This window comes from Eschscholzia californica, unplaced genomic scaffold, assembly GCF_041429995.1.
Source record: "Eschscholzia californica isolate CP2 unplaced genomic scaffold, dmEscCali1.0.p SCAF_4, whole genome shotgun sequence".
Classification (NCBI taxonomy): Eukaryota; Viridiplantae; Streptophyta; class Magnoliopsida; order Ranunculales; family Papaveraceae; genus Eschscholzia; species Eschscholzia californica.
In genome coordinates, this window is record NW_028238461.1 from 39,549,431 (window position 1) to 39,573,207 (window position 23,777).

The 23,777-nt window shown below is 35.7% G+C and overlaps 3 protein-coding genes across 4 annotated transcripts in view; 2 read left to right on the forward strand and 1 right to left on the reverse strand.

The window, feature by feature from the left end:
- Positions 1-3,091, forward strand: part of LOC147544610 (putative polyamine transporter At1g31830) — a 41,659-nt gene extending 38,568 nt beyond the window's left edge. For both annotated transcript variants that reach the window (XR_015223343.1, XR_015223344.1), the window contains exon 3: positions 3,069-3,091. The gene's annotated coding sequence lies outside the window, so the exon portion shown is untranslated. The remainder of the gene's footprint in view (positions 1-3,068) is intronic.
- On the reverse strand, positions 280-3,629 carry LOC147544613 (uncharacterized). The gene is made up of 4 exons (XM_086634194.1): positions 3,176-3,629; positions 1,899-2,057; positions 1,675-1,783; positions 280-711 (listed from the first exon to the last, which is right to left on the reverse strand). The coding sequence occupies exons 1-4, from the start codon at positions 3,491-3,493 to the stop codon at positions 494-496; spliced, it is 804 nt and encodes a 267-aa protein (XP_086490320.1). The 5' UTR covers positions 3,494-3,629; the 3' UTR covers positions 280-493.
- A 5,887-nt stretch (positions 3,630-9,516) lies between these two features.
- LOC147544614 (peroxisomal acyl-coenzyme A oxidase 1-like) lies at positions 9,517-17,949 on the forward strand. Its single transcript, XM_086637255.1, has 14 exons — positions 9,517-9,962; positions 10,829-10,937; positions 11,128-11,189; positions 11,536-11,745; positions 11,989-12,076; positions 12,160-12,322; positions 12,867-13,065; positions 13,496-13,693; positions 13,912-14,043; positions 15,149-15,269; positions 15,584-15,694; positions 16,152-16,221; positions 17,195-17,378; positions 17,492-17,949. The coding sequence occupies exons 1-14, from the start codon at positions 9,825-9,827 to the stop codon at positions 17,699-17,701; spliced, it is 1,995 nt and encodes a 664-aa protein (XP_086493381.1). The 5' UTR covers positions 9,517-9,824; the 3' UTR covers positions 17,702-17,949.
- The last annotated feature ends 5,828 nt before the right edge of the window (positions 17,950-23,777 follow it).

Consider the following 23,777-nt stretch of genomic DNA (forward strand, 5'->3'; position numbering starts at 1 on the left):
GATAAGGATTATTATCGTATTCTCCTAGATATGGTCTTATGCTGTAGACGAGAGTACTCCCAACTCAAGAAAAGGGAGATCTCTATGTGCTCAGAACTGTTCGATGTCATCCTATCCACATTTCATAAACTTGTGGTCTGACAACAACTATGCAAGCTCCTTGGGCCATCACATCTATTCAGGTACGTACAACGTATGTCCTTATCACTAGCCCATATGTTCTGAGTCCGAAATTTCGGTTCTGCATACTTAACTTTTATCAATAAAATTCATTCAAACTTTCCAAAAAAAAAATCATTAACAAAAGCTTAAAAATAAAATTCCGTTTCAGTTTCACCAGTATTTTTCCTCACTAGAGTTAAACATAACTAAGTACTCACTAGGGAAACAAGAAACAACATAGAATTCTTTTAACAAGATACCAAAATTCATAACGAAAACATCAAAAGCAACTCAAAGACACTCGACGAAATTTTGATAAAAATATAATGGATTAGATAAGATTACTGTTGAGCTCCAATTGACTTGTGGGACAGAATCCAACCCCAGATTGATCTTGGGATGGAGTAACAATCTCAAATTGATCAGCAGTAAATGTACCAGAGGAGGTAAATGAGATTTTTCTTTGGGAGTGAGTATATGCACAATATTCTACTTCATAAACAGTTGTGTCTTCTAGCATTGCAGTAACAGCTGACCCAACTCCTTCACCTTCATAATTCATGAATATATCTCAATCACAACAATAACAACCAATTCATGATTATGATGTAAAGTATATATATCATGTGCATTTCACTTGGGATGTGTTTCTTTTTTCTAGGTTAAATATAAAATCTACACTTGAGGTTTGAATAGACTTGAGTCAGATTTCAGAATGTTTGTTTAAGTCTAACTCGTTATATATGATTTGTTTGATTTTGTTCATTTGAGTAAAAGTTCATCCCAACCTCGCAATATACTTTTTTTTGTTTTTTGTTTTTTCCCCCAACCTCGCAATGTACTTGATTCGAACGACCGTCCCAAATTGATTTTAACTTTATTTGAGGCACACATAAAATATGTCTGAATCAAGAGACCATGGTTTAAAAATAAGGGAAATGATAGAGTGACTTAGAAATTGGTACTTAGAGGGTGACATATTTCCTCATTTAGAAACAAAAGCGGTCCCCACTGTAGTCAAACTTTGAAAAACCCTTGTCTTTTAGTGATTCCACATCAGCTGGGCATTAAAATGCCCAAAAAATTGGGCACTCTAGCATCTCCCTAAAAATAACTTAAAAATGAGTAAACAAACCAGACTACAATTAAAACCAACCGTGCACTATGTGGAGATTGATTGATTGGGTGACCCTAGCTGGTGCCTATATAAGGGAAAATGTGGTCGGTTTGAGTTTCACTTTCCACGTCGCTCCAAATAAGCATAACACTATCAGAAATGCTATTTCGCCCGAAAATAGAGGCCGACTACAGTTCAAAATTGAAGCAGCCGGCTCCCATTGGTTAAGGCATGTAGAGAAAAAACGCTCGGACCAATAGAGCCGGCGGCCACATCATATTTCGGATTGTGGTCGGCTCCCGTTTTCAGCCAATAGAGACGATTGAGTGCCCCTAGGTAATGCCTACACAAGGGGAACTGAAATAGGAGGACATAATTAGAAGATGGGAGTTTACCATGGGTGACAAACAACAAGTTCTCTTTAGGAAATTTATCAGCAAGTGCTTGAATAACTTGTAAGTATCGAGCTCGTCCGTCCGTTATCGACTCCTCCCACCGCGGCATCTTCAATTTTTAGTAAGTCGACAAAAATAAAAATTATGTATCGACAAGCTCATCATCTCCAAAGGCAAGTAATTTTAGCGATCAAGACGGAAAAAGAATAGATTTCCGAATATACCTCTTTATAGACACGAGTGACTGACTTATCGACAGTTCCCGAAGGTAACATAGATTCAAGCTGAGACATATTGAAACCCCAAGTAGCATCTTTAGGAGCCATTTGAGGCACTATTGCTTCCCTATTTAACACCTCAGACAATCCATACTCAATTGAGACCTGTCCAAGAGAGAATAAAATAAGCAGATTATAAACAAATAAAAAAGCACAATAGTTACATCACTGAGATCTAAAAGGTCATGGATTCGGTCCTTAGGAGTTGAGGTCTATCGGAACTCTATCGTTGTGTAAAACATTCATGTGTTTTTGCTATAGGTTCTTGTCATGGCCGTGTCGTGAGGGTGCACGCAGGGGCGCCCGCACTGGCCCCGCCACTAGGGGCCATTTTCCATTTCCTATAGGTCTCAACTCATATATAAGAAAGATAATTAGTTACATACAATATTTGTTAGCTTAGTTGGTGAAGAATGTGAGTTCCATGTTGCTGACGCAGGTCGAACCACAGATTTTTCACATCCTTTTGCTTTAAGATGGTTTTTATAGGCGCATCAGATTCAAATTTGAACTATATTTTTCACATCCATGTTGCTGTTAGCCTGTTACAACCTGAACTATATTAATTGTACAAATGACTCATATTCAAATTGGGCACGACCCCCAAATTCTCAGCCACGACCCTTCTTTTAAGGATCTTGCACTCTTGCATGGTATGGCAGCGAGGGCTTTTCCGATGGCCTTCCAGAAAACAATCATTTATGTTATATCAGTGTTAGTGATTTCATAATCTTAGTATTTTAGTTTTATATTCCCTTTTTTTTGTTGAAGATTTTAATTTTATATTCTGAGGGTCAACGTTTGGTAGCCCAAAGGATAATGTTGACATAAACTCCAAAATTGCGGAGGTCCTCGATTCGATTATCAGATGAGGTAAATTATTTCATGGCTTATTGAATGTAGTTGGCCTTTATGTCATACTTTAGTTCGGCTTTACGTCCATTCTTCGAAGAGTTTGAATTAGGCGGTTATTGTACGTTATAGTGCTTATCACATCTTTGATGTATCAATGTCATTTAATGACTATTGCAAATCGTAGTCAATTTTTAACAAAAAAAAAAACAAAATTATATTCTGGTGATAAAGTCATGGATTAGATTTAATTCCTAAATGAAGTTTCTTTTCTTCAAAAAAAAAAAGTTAATAATATAAAATGTTGCTCACTAATTCAACTTAAATAAAAAATCAAAATGATTTTAGAAAAAAAAAATAGTAATATTAACCTTGAGTTTGGAAGGATCAATGGTGATATTCTCAGAAGTCATCTCAATTGGATCATCATTAATAGCACAGAGAGCAGAAATAACTTCATAAGCGGTTTGAATACACCGAAGAAATGGTGAAACGAATACACGGTGGATCGGAAATTTGAGATTGTTTCTCAATTTCCTTCCTGTACAAAAAGCTCTAACTTTTCCTGCCTCCGCTAATGGTGGATCAAATGGCCTCGCTGCTGTTGTTATCCACAGTGGCTCGGAACTGTCGATTCTATCACCGTGCCTCATTACCACCACATGTTGGAGTTGATTCTTACGATCCATTGTTGAAGATGGAAGAAGAATTCGTCAATGTAGAGAGAGAAAGTTAGAGAGAGAGAGAGAGATTGGAAATGAACAAAATGAAAAGGAGATGGCACTTCTGAAGAGAAGATGCGATTCTATTGGGAATGACGTGAACATTTTTTTTTCTATTTTTCAGTTATGAGAGATGGTATTTTTGGTGGGAATCACGGCTAGATCGGGTACCCATTGCCTGCGAGTCCGAATCCGCCCACGACTGTCAGAGGCCGATTGAGTCTGTGGGCACCCGACGTCGAAATCTTGAAAGGTATAAGTCAGTAAGTTGCTCATATGGTTGACTTGGTCCTGGGCCTGGGCCCATTTCTAAACTCCTAAATATAGTTTGACATCTCACTTTATGTTCCACACTTTACACTTATGTAGATTTTTTTATGTAATGCCGGTCTTCTCTATCATTTTATTGCTTTTATTAAATACAGTGACCGATGTATTGTCTAAGTTCCGGAACAAGCCTTCTTTTCTATGACCATATGTCCATATCACATTACATTGATGTGAGACTGGTGATACCAATTAATACACTTCCTTGCGTCGTCATTTTTTGTTTATTGCTTTACGATGAGTTGTGTATATGTAATCCAATAGTTAGTTCTTTTTATTATCTATTGTTATTTTTTCGTGGAGGCAACCCCTTCACATTTGTCTAGGACAGAGCGTGTAATATGGTAATATTCTTCTTTTCTACTTTCACTTCAGCTCTACTTTTTGTTGAAAAAAGTTTGGGAATGTTGATATACAATTGCGGTCTTTCATCTCAAATGCGAAAGAGGTTCAAAGTTGACACATTCAAATGCAAAAAGGGTTCAAATCTAACGAACTCTTAAAAAAGAAATTGTTGGATTGGTACTGTGAGTGTATTGGTGATTTTTGTATGTTAATACTTATTGAGTCTTGTTAATCATATTGTACATTTTCTAAAAGTTCATCACAGTTTGTTATCTAGCTATATGAGTACTACCTTAGTGAATATGAAGCAACTCTAAGTGAACTAGACTAACCATTAGTGGATTCTTAAATCATTGTGAACTCAAATAATTTTATTGTTGGTCGAGTGTACTCTTTTGCGCTAATATCGAGTAAAAGGAAGAGCAACTCAACCTCGCAACATTTAAAAGAACTCATTTTTTTTTTTTTGTTGAACTTAAAAGAATTTATTTGATCACGTGAGTTTGATTCGCAGACCACGACATTATGACAGCGAATAAGCCTAAATGTAGTGTGAGAAGCTTGATGATAGTGGTAACTAGGAGACAAACACTCCACCCTTCCATCACTTAGTTCATGAGAATGAAGGCATGATCACGAAAGAAACATAAATGTACTAGTACAATTGGTTGAAAAAGAAATAGTTGATTGTGGAAAATAGTTGTATGGTTGTGAGTGTCTGTGTATGTTTCTTTGTTATCGTTAAACAAAAAAGTAAAACGAAAGAAAGTAATATGGTGTGAGAAAGGAAATAAAGTGTGAAAAGTGTGTTGTGTTGTGAAATAAAGTATTTGAAGTAAGAAACAAAAGTGTGAATTGCTTAAGGTGTTCTCTAATGTATGAAGGCATCGACATTTTCATGAATTCTATTTCCTTTCATCTCATCATTTTTATTTGTTAACCTTTGGTAAACACTAGTGTATCAAAATAAATTTGTCTACTTCCATTTCCATTTGATAAACTTTCAGTGCTTCAATCATCCATTAGAGGTAAAATCTATTATTAGATCACCCACGCTTTGAATCAAGAAATAAATCGAGCATATTATCATCTGATTAAGCTTCAGTTGTAATTTCTCCTCTAGAAGAATAAGTGTTACATGTATCATAAATCAGTTCTATTTTTCGTTCGACGCATTCGTCTGTCCATTTATGCTATTACATAAAGAATCTTAGGTATACTCTTTTGATAGATAATTTCACAAAATTTTGTTTTCCTGGTCGAGATGATCGTATTCGTTTCAAAGTTTCTTTTTAAAATATCGTATTTTTCATATCACATTATAAACTATCATACTTCCTAAATAGTTGTTAATAATATATTTTTTTTCTTTGTACACAATTTTTCCCATGCCGCAAATTAGAAAGAATTTTTGAGCTTATAGCCCAAAAAACGGCCCCTAATAGGACTTTTAATCCTCTCTAATCCAATAAAGAGATTGAAAACCAAAATAATAATCTAAATGGATATCTAGTCCATTTGGGTCCATCTAGAGAGAAAACACAAATCTCTATAATACTTAATCTTTCTTAATACCGAATATAACCTTCCTTATCTAATGTAACCGATTAACCATAAAAATCTTAGCATATCTCTTTTCCTTTTTTATCTCCCTCATTCTCTCTCCAATCACATTTCTATTCAAAGTAATCTTACCTTCGTTATATTCTGTAACGGAAATTTTTTATTTCCTCTCTTTTAAACTCGAAGCTAGTTGTTAAACCTCCATTAATCTCAGAACTTTTCTTTCATCTTCATTAGATTGCTCGAAAATCATTCATCTTTTATAAGGTTTAAAATTTTCAGTTTTGTATTAACATCATTGTTAAGATCTAATGATGATTCTTTTTTTCCATTATCAGATTACGATGCTCTATTATTGAACATATTACATTTGTGATCCAACTACATAAGATCTGTTTCCATCTTAACTACCTTCGAATGGAAGATTTATATTTTCTCTCTCTAAAACTTTCATAACTCTTTAAGATCTTTGATGTTTATTTCTTATTTAATGATGTGTTCAATGTTAGTATGTTATTTCTCCTTCCAATGTTCATTGTATATTTCTTCAGATCTACGTTAAATCCTTTTTTTTTTTTTTGCAGATCAGAATTATCTGTCCGTACAGTTCTTGATCTTTGTGATTATCCACACTTATTCCTTTAACAGAATATAAAGTACAGGTACTTTACGATAACTTTCCATGTTTTCTGATACAATTTGCTAATAATATATTGATGTTTATCCTTTCTGATTATTGTAACAGAATAAAAATTACAGTTACTTTACGATAAATTACCATACTTTCTGATACAATTTGCATACATTTCACATAAGATGATAGTATTAATGAACAAAGGTGCGTAAAGTATGAAAAATTTATCCAACATTACACGTCCTTTTTTTACCAGAACAGTGGTCATGACAAGCATATAAAACTTCTCTTAACCTAATAAACAATTGTACTTTTCCATACATTATACATAATTTATTGATCTGTACCTGTTATGTATGATCCATCTCATTTGTTTTTTATTAAATGTTTCATTATTAATGTATGTAAATTTGATTATAAATTTTTTTAACTAATATATATGTTTTTTTTTCTTGTAGTAAACCAACACTGATGGAATTTCTTACAGAATCATCACATAAACTATAGAAGTATAAATTACGATGAAGAAGATTGTTTCTATGATCCTGTTTGGACAACGGAGTCTTACGTGAAGACTTACAAGGAACATATAAACCCTGCCCCTAACTTCGATGAACCATGTACATTTAATGAAGAGTCAAAAACACTACCATGTTTGATTCGCCGTAAACCTGGAAGACCAAAGACAGTAAGGATCGAGAGCTCGGGCAACATTCTGACGGAGTTTGTTTTTAAGTTACCTAGTCTACTATGTTCTTTTCATTTACAATAAAACACAGATTATTGTTCAATAAAATTTCGTTTCAGTCATACAAAGGTTGTGTTATTTACTATACGGTATACATAATTTATGATAAATCACATACTTTATAACAAAAAACATGATTTCAGATTTACATTTCCTAACAAGTTACTATAATTTATGGTACATAATGGACATGTACGCGTAAAAAACAAGTAATTTATGTCAGAAAATAATCTAAGTATTCAATGGTACATAATGGATGACACACACACATATGATAAATTACGTTGTATACATGACAAATAATGGTTTCCTCGTCATAAATAACACATAATTTACGAACTTGTTTCATAATTTGTATTCGATGTGTGTTTATGTATGAGTAAAAAACGAAAGTTAAGTGAGAGAAAGTTGATATATATGTTTTGAATATTAACCCCCAAATCACGCTAATTGATCTCAGAAAATATACTCATCCAAATCTGAAAATTAAGTGAGAGAAAGTGATATATAGATTTGGTTTCCAAATCTGAAAGGACGAGAGAGAAAATCTGTTTTGGAAAATATCCGTTTTTCAAATCTGTTTTGAAAAATCTGTTTTGGAAAATATCCTTGATCCGTTACTTCCTATTAAATCTTTTCAGTTTATAACCTAAATATCTCCCCCAAATCACGTCCCCTGGTTTGGGAAACTTTCCGGATTCATTCCGAAATTTAAAAACCCCGGATTTTTTAGACGAGGGACATGGAAGGTATTTATCAATAAAGTATGAGTTATTTATGCCCTTATTGTAAAAGGACTAAATGTCCATATTTTGGGAAGATTGGTCTATATACCTATTATGAAAATGATTTTGGTCTATATACCCATGGACTCAATTAGAAAAGGCAAAGGAGTATTTCCATCATTTTTGCTACTTTGGACTTTCGGTCTTTTTTTTCTTGAGCTAAAATATCCCCATTTTCTGGGCGTGCGATGGATTTACAACCCAACTTTGAAAATAGATTTTGACACATTTATGCTTTTATGCTTGTAATATAGATATAGTTATTTTACACTTCTGATAGTCTTTTTTTTCTTCTTCCCTAGTATTTGCAATAAAAAATAGAAAATAGGAAGTAATTAAAATATTTTATAGTCAAGGAGAACACTTGGAAGAAGCGAGTATTATAAAAAACATTGCAAACATAAAATATTACAAACTTAGCATAACTAGAAGACCAAATGATAATATAGTCTTTTTATCATGTGTCTTGACGACAAATAATAAATAAGTACTATTTTTAACAAATCCAAGGTCAATTCCCCTTATTTTTAAATCATTTCAAATGTTCCTCAATTCATAAAAAGAAAGGAAAAACGGACACTTATGTCCAATTATATGTTTTCTTTTTTTGCTAAATCTCTAATTATATGTTACAAAAGTAAATTTACTCACTGACCTAAAATAAAAAGGTTTTAGGTCTTAAGTCAATTGTACATATATTAAGAAGGGTTTTATTTTCCTATAGTAGACAATACATTAATTTTTTCAATGAAGAAAGATCCTAATCAAATTTGCAACAAAAAAAAAGAAGAAGATCATATTCAAATAGTTGAAATTGGATATGTATAAGAAATAACACATGTTACAATGACAAATCCTAGTAGGGAAAAGTCAACCTTTTGAGATTCACCGGCCAAAGACACAAAAAATTTATACATTTAGGGGTAGGTATACTCTCTATAACAAAAAAAAATACTGGCTGGGAATTTAAAACGTGGCTATTCTCTTTTCTAGTGTGGTCACCATAACCAAATTGGTTATGGAGTAGAATAGTGTCCCATCACTCTATCCTCACCGGCTTAACGTCTTTTTTTTGGCTTTCTTGTTGGTTGTTTCCGATTGACTCCCAATATGTGACTAACTCATTGTTTGCCCCTATAAATATCTTCTCGTTTCTTTTGACATCTCAAAACCAAAAAAAGTTTCATTTCTTCTCGAAACTGCTCTTAGGGGCAATTCTTATAAAACTTCATAACATTAAAGACCAGAAGTAAATGAATGGAGTAGAAAAGGAGAGATGATGTAAATAAATGGAAGAGAGAAGGAGAGACGATGTGGATTTAATGTTTTAGACTATCAAGATTTATCTCATGTAATTTAGGCTATTAATAAAGTAAATGTAATAATTTGTCGGGCTTTAGGCCTCTTCATGTTGTTGAACTTTAAGCCTCTTTAATTTATGGTTTAAATTAGGCAGTTATCGTGCTTATCACATCTTCATGATGTATCAATGTCTTGTAACGACTAACGTAAATTGTAATCGAATTTTCAAAAAGAAAAATGTTTTTAAGTTTTTGGAAATTAATCCTATTTTGGCCCATAAGAGTATTTTCGGAAAGTGTTGAAATTTTCTCGACTCTTAGAGGTCAAAACGAACAGTCGAATCTTTATAGGGGCCAAAACAGTGAGTTAGTCACAAATTGGAGACCGGAAAGGAATTAACTCCTTTCTTATCCCACTCAACTTTCGCTTTAGAAAGAAGAGAGAGAGAGATATAGAGGATATATAAATGCTCATGGACGAGTAGAGCGATTAGGCAACTTTCGTCTCATTTTCTTTTGCCAAATTAATTTCTCCGAGAGTTCTTCTGGTTTTGTTTGATATTAGGTTTGATTAGAGCAAAAAGAAGGGAAAAAAATGGAGGAAGTTGATTATCTAGCTCATGAAAGAAACTCTGCTCAATTTGATGTTGAAGCTATGAAGATAGTTTGGGCTGGTTCTAAACACAAATTCGAACTTTCAGACCGCATTGCTCGACTTGTTGCTAGCGATCCTGTATGTTTTTCTTACATTTTTCTTAATCTTTCAAGATATTTTAGTTTTTCTTTTTCTTGATTGAGTAGGGGAAATTTTTTTCTGTTTGGATCGAGTTCTTTTTTTAGGTCTAGGTTTAATTATTTGATTATGTCATGAGTTTCTCAATTGAATGATGTAATCTTATATATGTGATAATTTAGAATTTGAGATTTTTTATTATTAAAATTTAGGTTTAGTTAACGAAAAGGTGGAAAAGATGTTCACTTTTGTTGATTAATTTATTAGCTTCTCATCAAATTATTATATGATTACTTTTCTTTTCTTATGGATCTTACTGTTCATTTGTGAGACAAAAAGATTATAATGATTTGAGAGGTGATAATTATTGATTTCATGTTTGTTCTTGTTCTATTTATTGGAAAAATTATATTTTGCAAGGGTGGAATTTGTACACGTAGTTGCGTAATTGTGCAGTAGATCTAGACCTTAATTTCCTCATGTGATTGAGAAGAACTGGTTAATTTGTGAACTGCTTCCATGGAAAACCTAGTTAGGATAATTGGCTCGCTTAGCGATGCTTTAGGCACCCTTTCGGTTATTTTTGTACTTAATATATTTCTTTGTTTCCGTTGCTATTCCTAACTAAGAATAATTTATGACAGTGGTGGTTGATTAATTGTTCCTTGTCGAAAGAGATTTTTTATTTTGTGACTGAAATAGTCTTGAGAGCAGGATTATCTTGACCCTAATGATCCAGTCATATGAAATGAAAGTTATTTGTATCATATATTTAAAATAACATGACCAGTATATTTTACGAGTTATTACTTGGGAAGCGACTATATTTGTGAAATTGATCTGTTTTACCTTCCCTTCTGATATAGGCCTTTCGCAAAGACAACAGAGCTGTTTTAAGTAGGAAGGATTTGTTTAAAAACACTCTTAAGAAAGCAGCACATGCGTGGAAACGAATCATCGAGCTACGTCTTTCGGGTATTTTCATTTCTGGATCCTTAATAAGTTCTAAAGACATTATCTAACATTCTAACTGGCAATGGCTTTTCTCCTCTTTAATATAAACTTTAGCCTTAGATCACTTAAATATATAGCAATTTCTTCAAGTCATTCTCCTTTTAGAATCTTTTGGTTCTATGATGTAACTAGTTAACTTGTATCATAACAGAGGAAGAGGCATCTCAACTGAGATTTTTTGTGGATGAAGCTGCTTTTACGGATCTTCACTGGGTAAGTTAATGGTCACTGTCATGATTTTGAATCCCGTCATGGACTTTAAAGCTATTGTACTAACTGATCTTTGCTGACACTCAAGTATACTCTCTAAACCAATAGGTTCCATCTACTCTTTAAGTGATACTGGACTCTTCAAAGTCCTTCGTCCAAAATCCAAATAACTACATTGGTATTAATGAGACTGGTTTATTAGTATTTTGGGGTTTGCCTCGATGTTCATTTTTCTTAATTGGTACAGTTAGTCGGGGTTTTCTCACTATAATTAGTGACTGTGCTGCTTGGTTTCGTTTATCTTTTCCTTGCCTGATTTCTTAGTGATAATTTCTTTTTTCTTGTTCAGGGCATGTTTGTTCCTGCTATAAAAGGCCAAGGCACTAAGGAGCAGCAAGATAAGTGGTTACCACTGGCTTATAAGATGCAAATAATTGGATGCTATGCACAAACAGAGCTTGGTCATGGCTCCAATGTTCAAGGACTTGAAACAACTGCAACATTTGATCCGCAAACGGACGAGTTTGTGGTTAATAGTCCCTCATTAGGTTCGACCAAAGTAAGTACATAAATATAGGGTAGTCATCATGTAAGGTATATGCAGTTTCTATGTACTATGGTGCGGTTCACAGTATTCTTTTGTTTTGGAATTGGGAGTTCATAATAAGATGGATGGCTTTGGTTCATAATAAGATGGGTAGCTTAATTTCCCTTATGTTCCATGCCAACAGTAGACCTTAGTATATGAAGTTCTGTTAATTAGCCTTTCTGAAGCATTTCTGACAATTCTGTATTATAACAGTTTTGGCCTGGTGGTCTGGGTAAAGCTTCAACTCATGCAATTGTATATGCCCATCTTCTAATAGATGGTAAAGACCATGGCGTGCATGGTATGATTCAAACATCCCCAAAATGCTTGTGTAGAGTATAAACATTTTTCTACTTGTATCTGACAAAAGTTGTATTTTTACAGGTTTTATTGTTCAATTACGAAGCTTGGATGATCACTTACCTCTTCCAGGCATCAAAATAGGTGATATTGGGATGAAATTTGGAAATGGGGCATATAACACTATGGATAATGGTTTCCTACAGTTTGATCACGTGAGAATACCAAGGAGTCAAATGTTAATGCGGTGAGCTATCTTGTCTTTTATATGCTTAGCAGATGAACATAATTCACCAACTTACCATCATTGATGTAAAATGTTAAAGGAAGCAGATCCTGGAGAAGCTGAACCTGTTTACATTCTTGTGTTCTTTCTTCCAGTTGTTGTATCTTTAATATGAGAAAGATGTCTATCTATGCTAATCTCAAGTTAATATCGAACCATGTGATATCATATCTTTCTCACGCCTGTATGATACATACAATTGTTTTTGGAAAATGATTGACCTGGTCTTTGCATTATTGCATGTATACTCCCTATTCCTCATCATAATTTTAACTTTATTGGTTCACTTTCAGCTAAATTTGTCAAAACTTGGGCCATTCTTGTATTCATCTAGCTCTCTGACAAAGTATTTGAGCCTCTAAATACTTCTTTGTCCTGAATATGTACATGATAAAATACTTCTACTCTTCAATGTTTAATAGGAACAATTTAAGGATAGATAACACACTTGAAAAACTACTATTTGATTTGGATTCTATTCTGAAACTCCCTTCCAAATTTCCAGGGTTTCTCAAGTTACAAGAGAAGGGAAATATATGCAGTCCGATGTGCCGCGACAATTAGTTTATGGAACTATGGTTTATGTACGCCAAACAATTGTAGCTGATGCTTCTTGTGCTCTGTCACGAGCAGTGTGTATTGCTACGAGGTATAGTGCCGTTCGAAGACAATTTGGTTCAAAGAATGGTGGGCCTGAAACTCAGGTAATACTAATGCTCCATTTGATAGTTTTACTCTGTCTTAGAGCAGTAAAGGGTAAAACACTCCAGTCACAATTGATGGAATATGTACCCGAAATATCGTTTATGCCCCCTTGCTGAAACAACAGAGCCTATATATTTCCTATATATCACCGATATATCACGAGTCGTCATCTTCTTGATATATTAAAATATCCGATATATCACTTATAAAACCTGTATACCATGTATGATCCCTCGTGCTGGCACGTTTGGCTGAATAGATACTATCTTAGTAATATGTATAGGAAAGGTGATTCTGCTCACTAGCTATTTATTTGCTTATCGAATCACTATCGTAACCCGCTTTAGTGTAATTTTATTATCACGACACGTTTGAAAGATTTAAAAAAGGTGTTATACTGTACACATTCTTTTTCTTCTTTTGTTCCAGGTAATTGATTACAAGACTCAGCAAAGCAGACTATTCCCGTTGCTTGCTACAGCATATGCCTACAGATTCGTAGGTGAGTGGCTGAGCTGGTTATATACGGATGTGACTCAGAGATTGCAAGCCAGTGATTTTTCGACGTTGCCTGAGGCTCATGCATGCACTGCTGGGTTGAAGTCTTTGACTACGTCTACCACTGCGGTACGTAAAAATCATCACTTCGGTGGTCCAATTGGTCACCACACTTTTTTTCTTTAGTTCTATACTTCTATTAACATTGAATCTCTAAATTCTACTATTACTTTCTCCCCTTGGATGATCGAGCTATGCTGTACATTCTAATGTGTTAGTATGAAATATCCGTCTCTTCCGCCACAGTTGTCGCTTTTCTGCTGAGCTTCTGTTTCCTTTGGTTTCAGGATGGGATTGAAGAATGTCGAAAACTTTGTGGTGGTCATGGTTATCTATGCAGCAGTGGGCTTCCCGAGTTATTTGCTGTATATGTTCCAGCCTGTACCTATGAAGGAGATAATACAGTTTTGCTTCTACAGGTCCTTGAATTATGCTTTATACTTTTCACAATTTTGTGCTCCAGCTGTGAACTTTTTTTCGTAGTATAATCATTTGATATTCTTTAGCCGAAGGATAAAAAATTAGACCCATATTTTTTAGAAAATGTGCCGTCACACAGTCACACCAATATGTGGTTCTCTCGTGTTGTACGCACAATATGTCAATATCCATTAGACCCATATTTTTTAGAAAATGTGCCGTCACACAGTCACACCAATATGTGGTTCTCTCGTGTTGTACGCACAATATGTCAATATCCATTATCTGTTCCCTGCTAATATCTATTACGACGGATGCTTTAGGAGCAAGTCATGGGATGAAAGACATTCATAGTGTGAATACCTCAGTAGTCAGTAGATTTCTCGGGCATATGGCATGTTTTTAACATTTAATGGGAGTATTTAGTTAGTCTAGTGGTCACTAATTCCCAAAAAAGAAAGAACAAATAATTAGGCTTTAAGCAATCTAATAAAAACAGTAAGGTTTTGGTACGAGATGTGTTTTAATATCCATGATAACAATAGAAATCTGGATTTGGTCAACCGAAATTACGATTATCCATTGCATTGCTACCCCTCATGTATTTATCTACCGTATTATGCCATTAGTTATTGGATTCATCTTAAAACTTTGAGATATAATTTCTCTTAAATTAAAAAACCAAATTTGTTGAGAATTATATAATTAGGGAGCACTTCTGAATATCTATAAGAAGAGAATCTCAATTTGTTGTTGGAAAAATGTTATTGATTTGTCCACTGTAGTTGACATCATAGTTCCTATTTTGCTGAGTAATGGGTTTGTGAACGGCGAAGTTGAGTGTTCGAGTACAATTAGTTAAATGTTGCAATTTAAATTTCGTGAATTTCGCGGAATACAATTTCTGGTTCAACAAATCCACTTCTAAATACATAGGTTGGCTCCTGACGTAACACCACAACCTGTTCTTTAAAATGGTAGTCAACATATAACAGTTGTGTTTGGAGTCTCTTGATCACTAATAAAGACCAATAAAAATGAGTAAATTTTTCACTAGTAGAAAAATGAGTGGCACTGTACTGAAAAGTGAAAACAATAATGTAGGTTGCGAAGTTTCTCATGAAGACCGTCTCTCAGCTGGGTTCGGGAAAACAACCTGTTGGAACGACAGCTTATATGGGAAAAGCGGAATATCTGTTGCAGTGCCATTGTGATGTACAAAGAGGTAATGTGTCTTGTTCCAGTTACTTCTACTGTCATCTTGGTGGTATAATACAAGCATGTTACATTGGAACTCTTAACTTTTAATACACAATGGTTTCTCAAATCTTTCAATTACATTATATGATTTTATTGTCAAGGGAATCTAAAACTATGACATATATCTACTAGTGTACTTGTGTGACTGTGTAGAGCTCGATAAGAATGATGTATGTTCTCGTAGCAGTATGGTCTTCGAGTCTGGTAAATCTAGTATAGAACACACCGTTAAGACCATTGAGTTGGATTCTAATAATACAAGTTTTAATTCATGTGCAGCTGAGGATTGGTTGAATCCCAGTGTAGTACTGGAGGCATTTGAAGCAAGGGCTGCTAGGATGTCTGTTGCGTGTGCAAAAAGTCTAAGCAAGTTTGCAGACCAAGAAGCAGGTACTTGTTTTTCTTACTAGTAATGAAGGTGGATCTTTATAGTCTGAGTTCAAGTTATCTCAGATGATACCAATTTTTGTCAAGAACCAGGATACTTGATTTATCATATTTTGATCATTGCCACGATACATATTTTTAGACCTGGTTAAATGCAGGGAGTGATAACATTTTTGTACATTAGGCAACATTTTTGTTCTAAAATGTTTGGCCCTGAATCTAGACCTAGACTTTGACTTATTAGTAATAGTACTAGTTGTCATAAGAAATGGATATTTTTTTTCTATATCTGTGAGAAAGAATCACAGATATCTATAATCTACACCTGAACTCGTTTCAGTTTACATGCATTCACTTCGATTCTTATTATATATCGACTAAATTAATATTGTAATTTTTTTGCTAGTGCTCCTTATCATCAATTATCTACCTAAGAGATTTTGACTCCTTTTCTTTTCAGGTTTTGCTGAACTTTCCCCTAATCTAGTGGAGGCAGCAGTTGCTCACTGTCAATTGATTGTTGTATCCAAGTAAGTTCCATCCATTATTTTGTTCTGTCTATAATCATGAATAATATTTATTTGTTATCGTGTGTTATTTTTTTTATGTTGGGGTAGCAAGTATATCCCTTCCTACAAGAAAGGTCTTAAGTTGGAATCCTGGTGATGATAACCCACTTTAGCCCTAACACCTCACCCAGTCTTTTCTCGTCCTTGTATACATGTCCTAAGCCGGAGTACACTAGACTCCTAACCATATCACGTGTAGATGTAGATCCAACGCAATAACTATGTAGTTGATATCGGACCATATCGACGAAGGGGGAATATGCTATGAAATGATATGTTGGGAATAATATCAGAAAACATAAAATTGTATATGTAGTGTGGATATATAAATGAATAGCGGCAGGCATACACTTATTTTCTCTTGTTATAATTATTAGTTTTTTATTTACACTTTTCTACTTGTGACACATCCATCACAGATTATACACAAATGACATTTACCTAGCGTCTTCATATGGACCTCAAAAGTATTTTTCCAAATGCACAAAACTGTACAAACAAATCTTACGTTATATTGAAGTAACTGTGAGTAAGAGACCAGTATCTGAGTACCGATATGAATTTTTGTATAAGACGAGCAAACAATTGAAAAAGATTATCAATGTTACTTAGCTACTAGAGAACTTTGTACACAGTCTGTAGTAACAAATACTAACCCAAGAAGTTGGCCTCGGGATTCCTGTCCGGCTTGGCTGACGTGGGGGTAGACCAATCCCTTTCGATTGACTTGGAGAGGACTCGACCTTCATGTATAAATTTTATACAAAATCATTTAGCTTAACTCCTAACAAAATCATCTACCTTAAATATCATTTTGGTAACTTCAAAAAACATCCAGATAATCTGTAGTCGTACTGTATCTCATCATAAAACCTCAATTCATTCTAATTTCTAATACTGTCACGAATAACAAATGTTGTCTTACTCGTTTCAGATTCATAGAGAAGCTGCAACAGGATATACCCGGGAAAGGGGTGAAGGAGCAACTTGAGTTGCTCTGTGGAATTTACTCTCTTTTCCTACTTCACAAGCATCAAGGTGATTTCCTTTCTACAGGAAGCATAACCCCAAAGCAAGCGTCACTTGCAAATGATCAACTTAGATCTCTATATGCACAGGTTTGTTATACAAATCCATGATCATTGAGTTAGATAAATATTTCCTACCTACAAAAATTCATATTTCTATTAAATAAACTAAATGCCACTACATATGCTGTCTTCTTCTTTAGGTTCGTCCGAATGCAATTTCACTTGTGGATTCATTCAACTACACGGACCATTATTTGGGCTCGGTTCTGGGCCGGTTTGATGGTAATGTGTACCCGAATCTGTTAGAAGAAGCTCAGAAAAGTCCACTTAACGATTCAGTCGTGCCTGATGGCTATCATGAGTACCTCCGTCCTATGCTGAAACAACAACTTCGAACTGCGAGACTCTGAAGTCACCTGCAAGTAAGCGGATAGTCACATTTCAATAATTTCTTTTATTACAGACTAGGGATAAATAAACGGAATTCTGATGAAGAAGTAGATGATTCTTGTTTAGTTGCAAAAGCAATTTGTCAGATAAGTAATGAAGTCTGATGTATTTGATTGTTTTCATCTTAACTTGTGGGAAGGTGAGATACTAAGGATAATTCATGGATATAATAGTATTAAATGAGAAAAATAAGTAGTACTAGTCTGCATATTTGGGAGTCTAGTTTCCTCTTTTTTTGTTTTTTTTTTTTTTTTTTTTTTTTTTTTTTGTTAAGGATCCTCTTTTTTTGTCATTGAAGCTCAATTTTCTGATTAGAAAAGAAGGTAGGCAGTTTTCTTCCCAAGTCGAACCTTTTTGAAATTTGACTGGAAATTTGAATGGACCCCAGTCAAATCAGGTTGCAGAATGTCTATATTTCGCTGGCTTTTGAACAACACCGTAGCTAGGGCTTAGAAGTAAGACTGCTTTTACAAATACTAGGTGTAAAATCCGCCCACGACCGCCCGAGTCCGAAGCGTCCGTGACCGTCCGTTGCCCGAATTGGTCCGTACCCGCCCGATCGCAAGAGCTTAAGCGGACGGACGCGGGCATAGGTCCTTACCCGGTGGTCCGACCGAATCCGCCCGCTTATATTGTCCGCCCGACCGAATCCGTCCATACCCGTTCGTTTGTCCTACCAGTTATACCCGCCCGCCTATATGATTGATTTTAAGCCTTTAGATTTGTAGGGTTAGCTACAATCATTAGATTTCAAGAGTAAAAATATATAACCCTAGAAATCACTTTTCTTAATCTTATCTTCACCTCTCTACTTCTCTAGTCTCTCTCCTCCAAAATCTCAATATCTCACCAGTAACCCTTGAACCCACAATACACCGTAGAATCCACAATGCACCGATCGTAATCCATGTGAAGAAGAATAGAACCGATCGTAATCTATGAGAAATCTCAGTGATTATCTTTTAATTTTGTATTCATGCACTTTTTGGAATTGTAAAGTGGGAGTTTAAGTGAGTTCCTTTGCACATGAAGATAATCGGTTGACTTAGTGTCCGTTTCCCGTCCGTCCGAAAGGGAAGAAGAATAGAACCGATTCGGGTGTGGGTGGGCGGGTAGCGGGCAATCTTATGAATTGAAAAAAATCACTTTTTCCTCTCCTTTTATAAAATCTCTAAACACCTTTCCTGGTTCTAAAAAGACAACGTGGGATTAAAATTAGACGTTATTTGTGTTGTTCCTTTTAGGAATTTAATCTCACATTAAAAACTAATGAAGAATTCTCATGAGATATAATATAAACTTATCTCACTCTTTTTCCCCTCAAAGCCAAAGACCACTTCAGTATTCTATTAGGAATTCTCTTGGGCCATTGCAAAGCAACGCATTGAGTTCGTGTGATTTCCCTTAAATATATTGTTTATCATCTCAACTAGGCCTAGCAACATCGACTGTTGGGCTTCATCAACCCATAAAGTTGATGTAATTTGGTTGGTTATCATTGGGTGAGGTTAAGTGGGTGCGGGCGTGGGTGGGTGCGCGGGTAGAGGTTTTAACCCATGCCCGCCCACCAGAACTTAGCGGGCTGGACGGGTTATGCCCTAGATGGGCGCGGACGTCTATGGTCCTCGTTGGACTCGGGTGCCCGTGGGCGGGTTCGGGCTCATGGGCAAAATTCCCACCCCTAGCCATAGATACAGGCAAACATTTAAAAGGTACCATTGGTGGGCTTTAGTTCTAAGGCTCACCACTAGTCTTGGAGGGATGTCTTGATGCAAATTGGATCTTTAATTTGGGCAAAATAAAATGTGTTGTGACGAAATAAAGTAAATCAAGAAAAACAATAGAAAAGTAAATAATCACACAGAAAATAAAGATATTTACGTGATTTAATTGGCGAGACTTACTCCACAATGAACAACACACGATGATTTCCATAATGATAAGATAACAAGTTAAATAAGGGATTTGTGAGAGAATGAATAAGATATTCGTAGGATTTCAGTTTACATAGCCACTGAAATTCTAATCCCAACAACCCACCGCTTCACCGTTTCTCTCTTTCTAATTTCATAAAATTTTGGTCGGACATTTCGTGAACATCTCGGGGATCCGCTATAGGAACAAAGAAATTAGAGAGAATGAGAAACAAATTGAGATTGAATGAGAGAGATCGAAAGAAATTGAGAGAGAATTAGAGAGACTTAGGAGTGAGATGAAGGGAATGAATGGATTCGACTCTTATTTGTAGGGGTAGAACTCATTTTTAGCCGTTGGATTTGCTCCAACGACCAGATTTGGCCCCCAAAATGACCATTGGGTTGTCTCCGACTATCATATTGAGACCTTCAGCCGACCCAATGTGTTGGATCGGCTGAAGGGTTGAGCTGAAGCTTAGCCTCAGCTCAACCCCTATCAACCTGCAGTGGACGGGTCTAACTGGCCCCTGCGCTGGAGATGCTCTACATCTATTTTTAATATTAGTAACTACTTTATTTCAGAAAGAAAAAATATTAATTAGTTATTTGTTCTCTCATAAAAAAAAAATTAGTTATTTGTTTCTCGTCCAAAATCTCTTCTAGGTTATAGTCCTTACCTCTGGCATTACGAAAATATATAAAGAGAAGTGGTCCTGGTGGGTGAAAGAGAAGATGAAGTTGATGGTGGTCGTGGTCGGTCGGGGGTGATGATGGTGGTGTAGAAGTGAAGTTGATGTGTGGGCTGACTTGACTGCGGACGTAATTTAATCGGTCCACCATAACGATAATATGTATTTTTATATTATTATTTAATAATTTATTATTAATATTATAGTAGTTTATATTTATACGATATAATACATAATAATAATAGGGTTTTTTTAACTTACCCCCTCGTCACTAATTGATAATTGAGTTTACCTCCCTCAATAATGGGTAATTGAGCTTACCCCTTAGATTTGATATTTTTGTCAAAACTACTAAGGACATGTTTGGCATGTGATAATAAAATCATAAATCAATAATGTATAAACAAATCAATCTTTAGTAATCATATTCCATACCAAATCAAACAATAAATTAAGGTGGAATACCAACTACTATGAATCATATGAAAGAATAATTGCTTTTGGTAGTCACAATTATTTCACGTATGCCAAACACAATTTTTGTAATTTTGTAAAAAATAGTGAGTCTAAGGGGGTAAGCTCAATTACCCATTATTAAGGGGGGTAAACTCAATTAGCAATTAGTGACGAGGGGGTAAGCTCAAAAAACCCATAATAATATCGTATTAGTTATTAATCTACTTTTTTTTTTGTTGAAGGAAAAAACACGAAAAACCAAACCAAAACAATTACAACTTCAGCTCACACCGCATTCTCTCCATCGACTGCCACGTTCGACTGACCCCATGTTTCCTACCCCACTTCGCTAATGCGTCTGCTAGAATATTGATTTTTCTCGGGCCGTAGTGAAATTGTATTTGCTCGAAGTTGGTGCGGCGGGCTCTGATGTGTTCCATGTGATGTAGAGACTGCCAGCTGATGTCCTTGTTTTTATCCTGAATATGGTTGATCAAATTGCTATTGTCACTTTCAATAATGAGATGAGAAATATTTAGCTCCTCTGCCCATAGTACTGCTTTCAGGATAGCCAAACATTCGCATTCCTCCGCCTTCTGTCCCCTAATGGGCTCTGCCTTAGCTATAATAAAGTCTCCATTCGCATCATGAATAATACAACCGATGCCTGCAGGATCTGTGTACTTGCTGAAGGATGCATCGACATTGATTTTGAGGAAGGATTGTGGTGGCAGCAGCCACTTTGGAGGGATGGCTTTGCTTTTTGGTCTCCGGTCATCGTGGAAGCTTGTAGTATAACATTGAATCTTCCTAATAACCTGCATAGGCACAATGTCTTTCTTTCCAAAACAAAGATCGCATCTTGCTTTCCAGATAAACCACATAATTTTGGCGAGGAGCGCCATGGTTGAATCATCCAGCGAAGGCCAAAACATAATCCACTCTAGCACCGAAACAATGCCATCAGTTCTGATGTTGTAATGAAACCAAATGGCTCTCGCAAAATTGCAATTTAGAAGTACATGAGTTAAAGTTTCCCGTTCCTCGCAGAACGCACATCGATAACTGTTGCCGATGTATTTACCGATTTTGTCTTTAACAGGAAGACTGTTAGTGCAACACTTCCAGAGAAAGAGTTTAATCCTTGGTATGGTTCTAATGTTCCAGATAAAAGACCATTCAATAGTTTCAGAATCCCGATTGCCATTACTCAAATACCTGTACATAGATTTAATAGTGAAGTTACCCGAATTGGTAAGAGTCCATACCATTGCATCTTCCGCCGACGGGTGAAGGTTTATACTAAGGATAGCCCTGCAAATCTCCTCATTAAAGTATTTCTGAAGCAGATCCGCATTCCAAGAATTGTTAGAAATTAATTGGTCCACCGTGTTGAAGGGACAGTTATTTCGGTTAGGTATAGGCGGTTTATGATTAGAGATCCAGAAGTCATCCCAGATACTTATTTTTGTGCCTTTGTTAACATCCCAAAAGATAAGATTAGATGTTTTGCCGATAGGTTCCGCCAGCGATTTTCAAACCCAAGAATGGTTTTGTCTAGGTGAAGGGGGTTTGGCCGATTTAGGGAAATATTTGGCTTTTAGAAGTTGAGCCCAGGGCGCGTCAGGGAATTTGAGAAGACGCCACCCCAGTTTACATAGAAAAGCTTCGTTGTCAAGAAAAGGGTTTCGAAGACCAAGACCTCCGAACTTACGAGGACGACAAATGGCAGCCCAGTTGATAGTGTGAATGGATTTTGTTTTTCCCCACCAGAATGACCGTTGAATGGTCTCTATGCGATTGCTAATGCCTTTCGGAATGGCAAAGCATTGCATCTGGTACCGGGGAACCGCCGCGGTAATAGTCGAGATGACTACTGTGCGGCCTGCTTGAGAGAGGAGATTAGTTTGCCACTTCGAGAGTTTATGCTGAATTTGGTCAAGAAGAGACTCAAACGCTTGTTTTTTCTTGGCTCCAATGAAAAGTTTTGTACCCAAATACTTGTCAAGGGAAGAGGCCTGGTGCACTTTGAGGGATTTGGTGATCAAACGTTTGAATTTGGGGTGAGTGTTTTTTGAGAAGAAGATAGTGGATTTGTTATAGTTGATGATTTTACCCGATTCAGATCCAAATAAAGTAAGGATATTGATGAGATTGGTGATGTTATCGAGAGTGTTCCGCCCAAAAATGATGCAGTCATCGGCAAACAGTAGGTGATTAATAGAGAAGGAGGACCGAGGAATAGAGAAGCTGGTGAATTTGTGAGGGCTATCAGGGGAGTCCAGCAAGCGGCTCAGACCTTCCATGGCTAAAGCGAAAAGGAACGGAGATAGAGGATCTCCTTGTCTTAAACCTCTAGAAACGTTAAAGGAAGGACCAGGTCTACCATTGATAAGCACAACCATCGAAGAAGAAGAAATACAAGAATGAATCAGCCTAATCCAATGATTATCATAACCCAGATTAACCATGATGTCCTCAAGGTAATGCCATTCTACCCGATCGAAGGCTTTAGACATATCCAGTTTTAAACCAAAGAAGCCTTTAGATCCGCGTTTATTCTTGAAGGAGTGGGATATTTCTTGGCTCATGATAATATTGTCGGTTATTTGTCGACCCGGAACATAAGCAGCTTGAAAGGGTGAGATAATATCCGGTAGAGTAATTTTCAAACGATTAGCCAGGATTTTGGTGATAATTTTATACGTGGTGTTAAGCAGGCTGATGGGTCTGAAGTCGGCAGTGGATTGAGGGAGTTATTAATCTACTTAAGTCGATCCGCTTTACACTTTAATTTATACGAAATTCACGAGATTTTATACAATGTTAATGAATATTGACAATGAAATTAGAGTTCATAAAAGTATATACAATATCAATAGAAATATCATTGAGAATCCAGATAAATTCATGGACTCTTGATTATCAATGAAAACATACATAGACATAAAAATTTATGAATATCCTCGAATGTC

Coding starts and splice junctions, on each gene's coding strand:
- LOC147544614 (XM_086637255.1), top strand. CDS start 9,825: ATGGAGGAAGTTGATTATCTAGCTCATGAAAGAAACTCTGCTCAATTT. Junction 11,746..11,988: donor CCTCATTAGGTTCGACCAAA/GTAAGTACATAA, acceptor GTATTATAACAG/TTTTGGCCTGGTGGTCTGGG. Junction 17,379..17,491: donor TTAGATCTCTATATGCACAG/GTTTGTTATACA, acceptor CTTCTTCTTTAG/GTTCGTCCGAATGCAATTTC.
- LOC147544613 (XM_086634194.1), bottom strand. CDS start 3,493: ATGGATCGTAAGAATCAACTCCAACATGTGGTGGTAATGAGGCACGGT. Junction 2,058..3,175: donor TTGATCCTTCCAAACTCAAG/GTTAATATTACT, acceptor TCTCTTGGACAG/GTCTCAATTGAGTATGGATT. Junction 1,784..1,898: donor TCACTCGTGTCTATAAAGAG/GTATATTCGGAA, acceptor TAAAAATTGAAG/ATGCCGCGGTGGGAGGAGTC.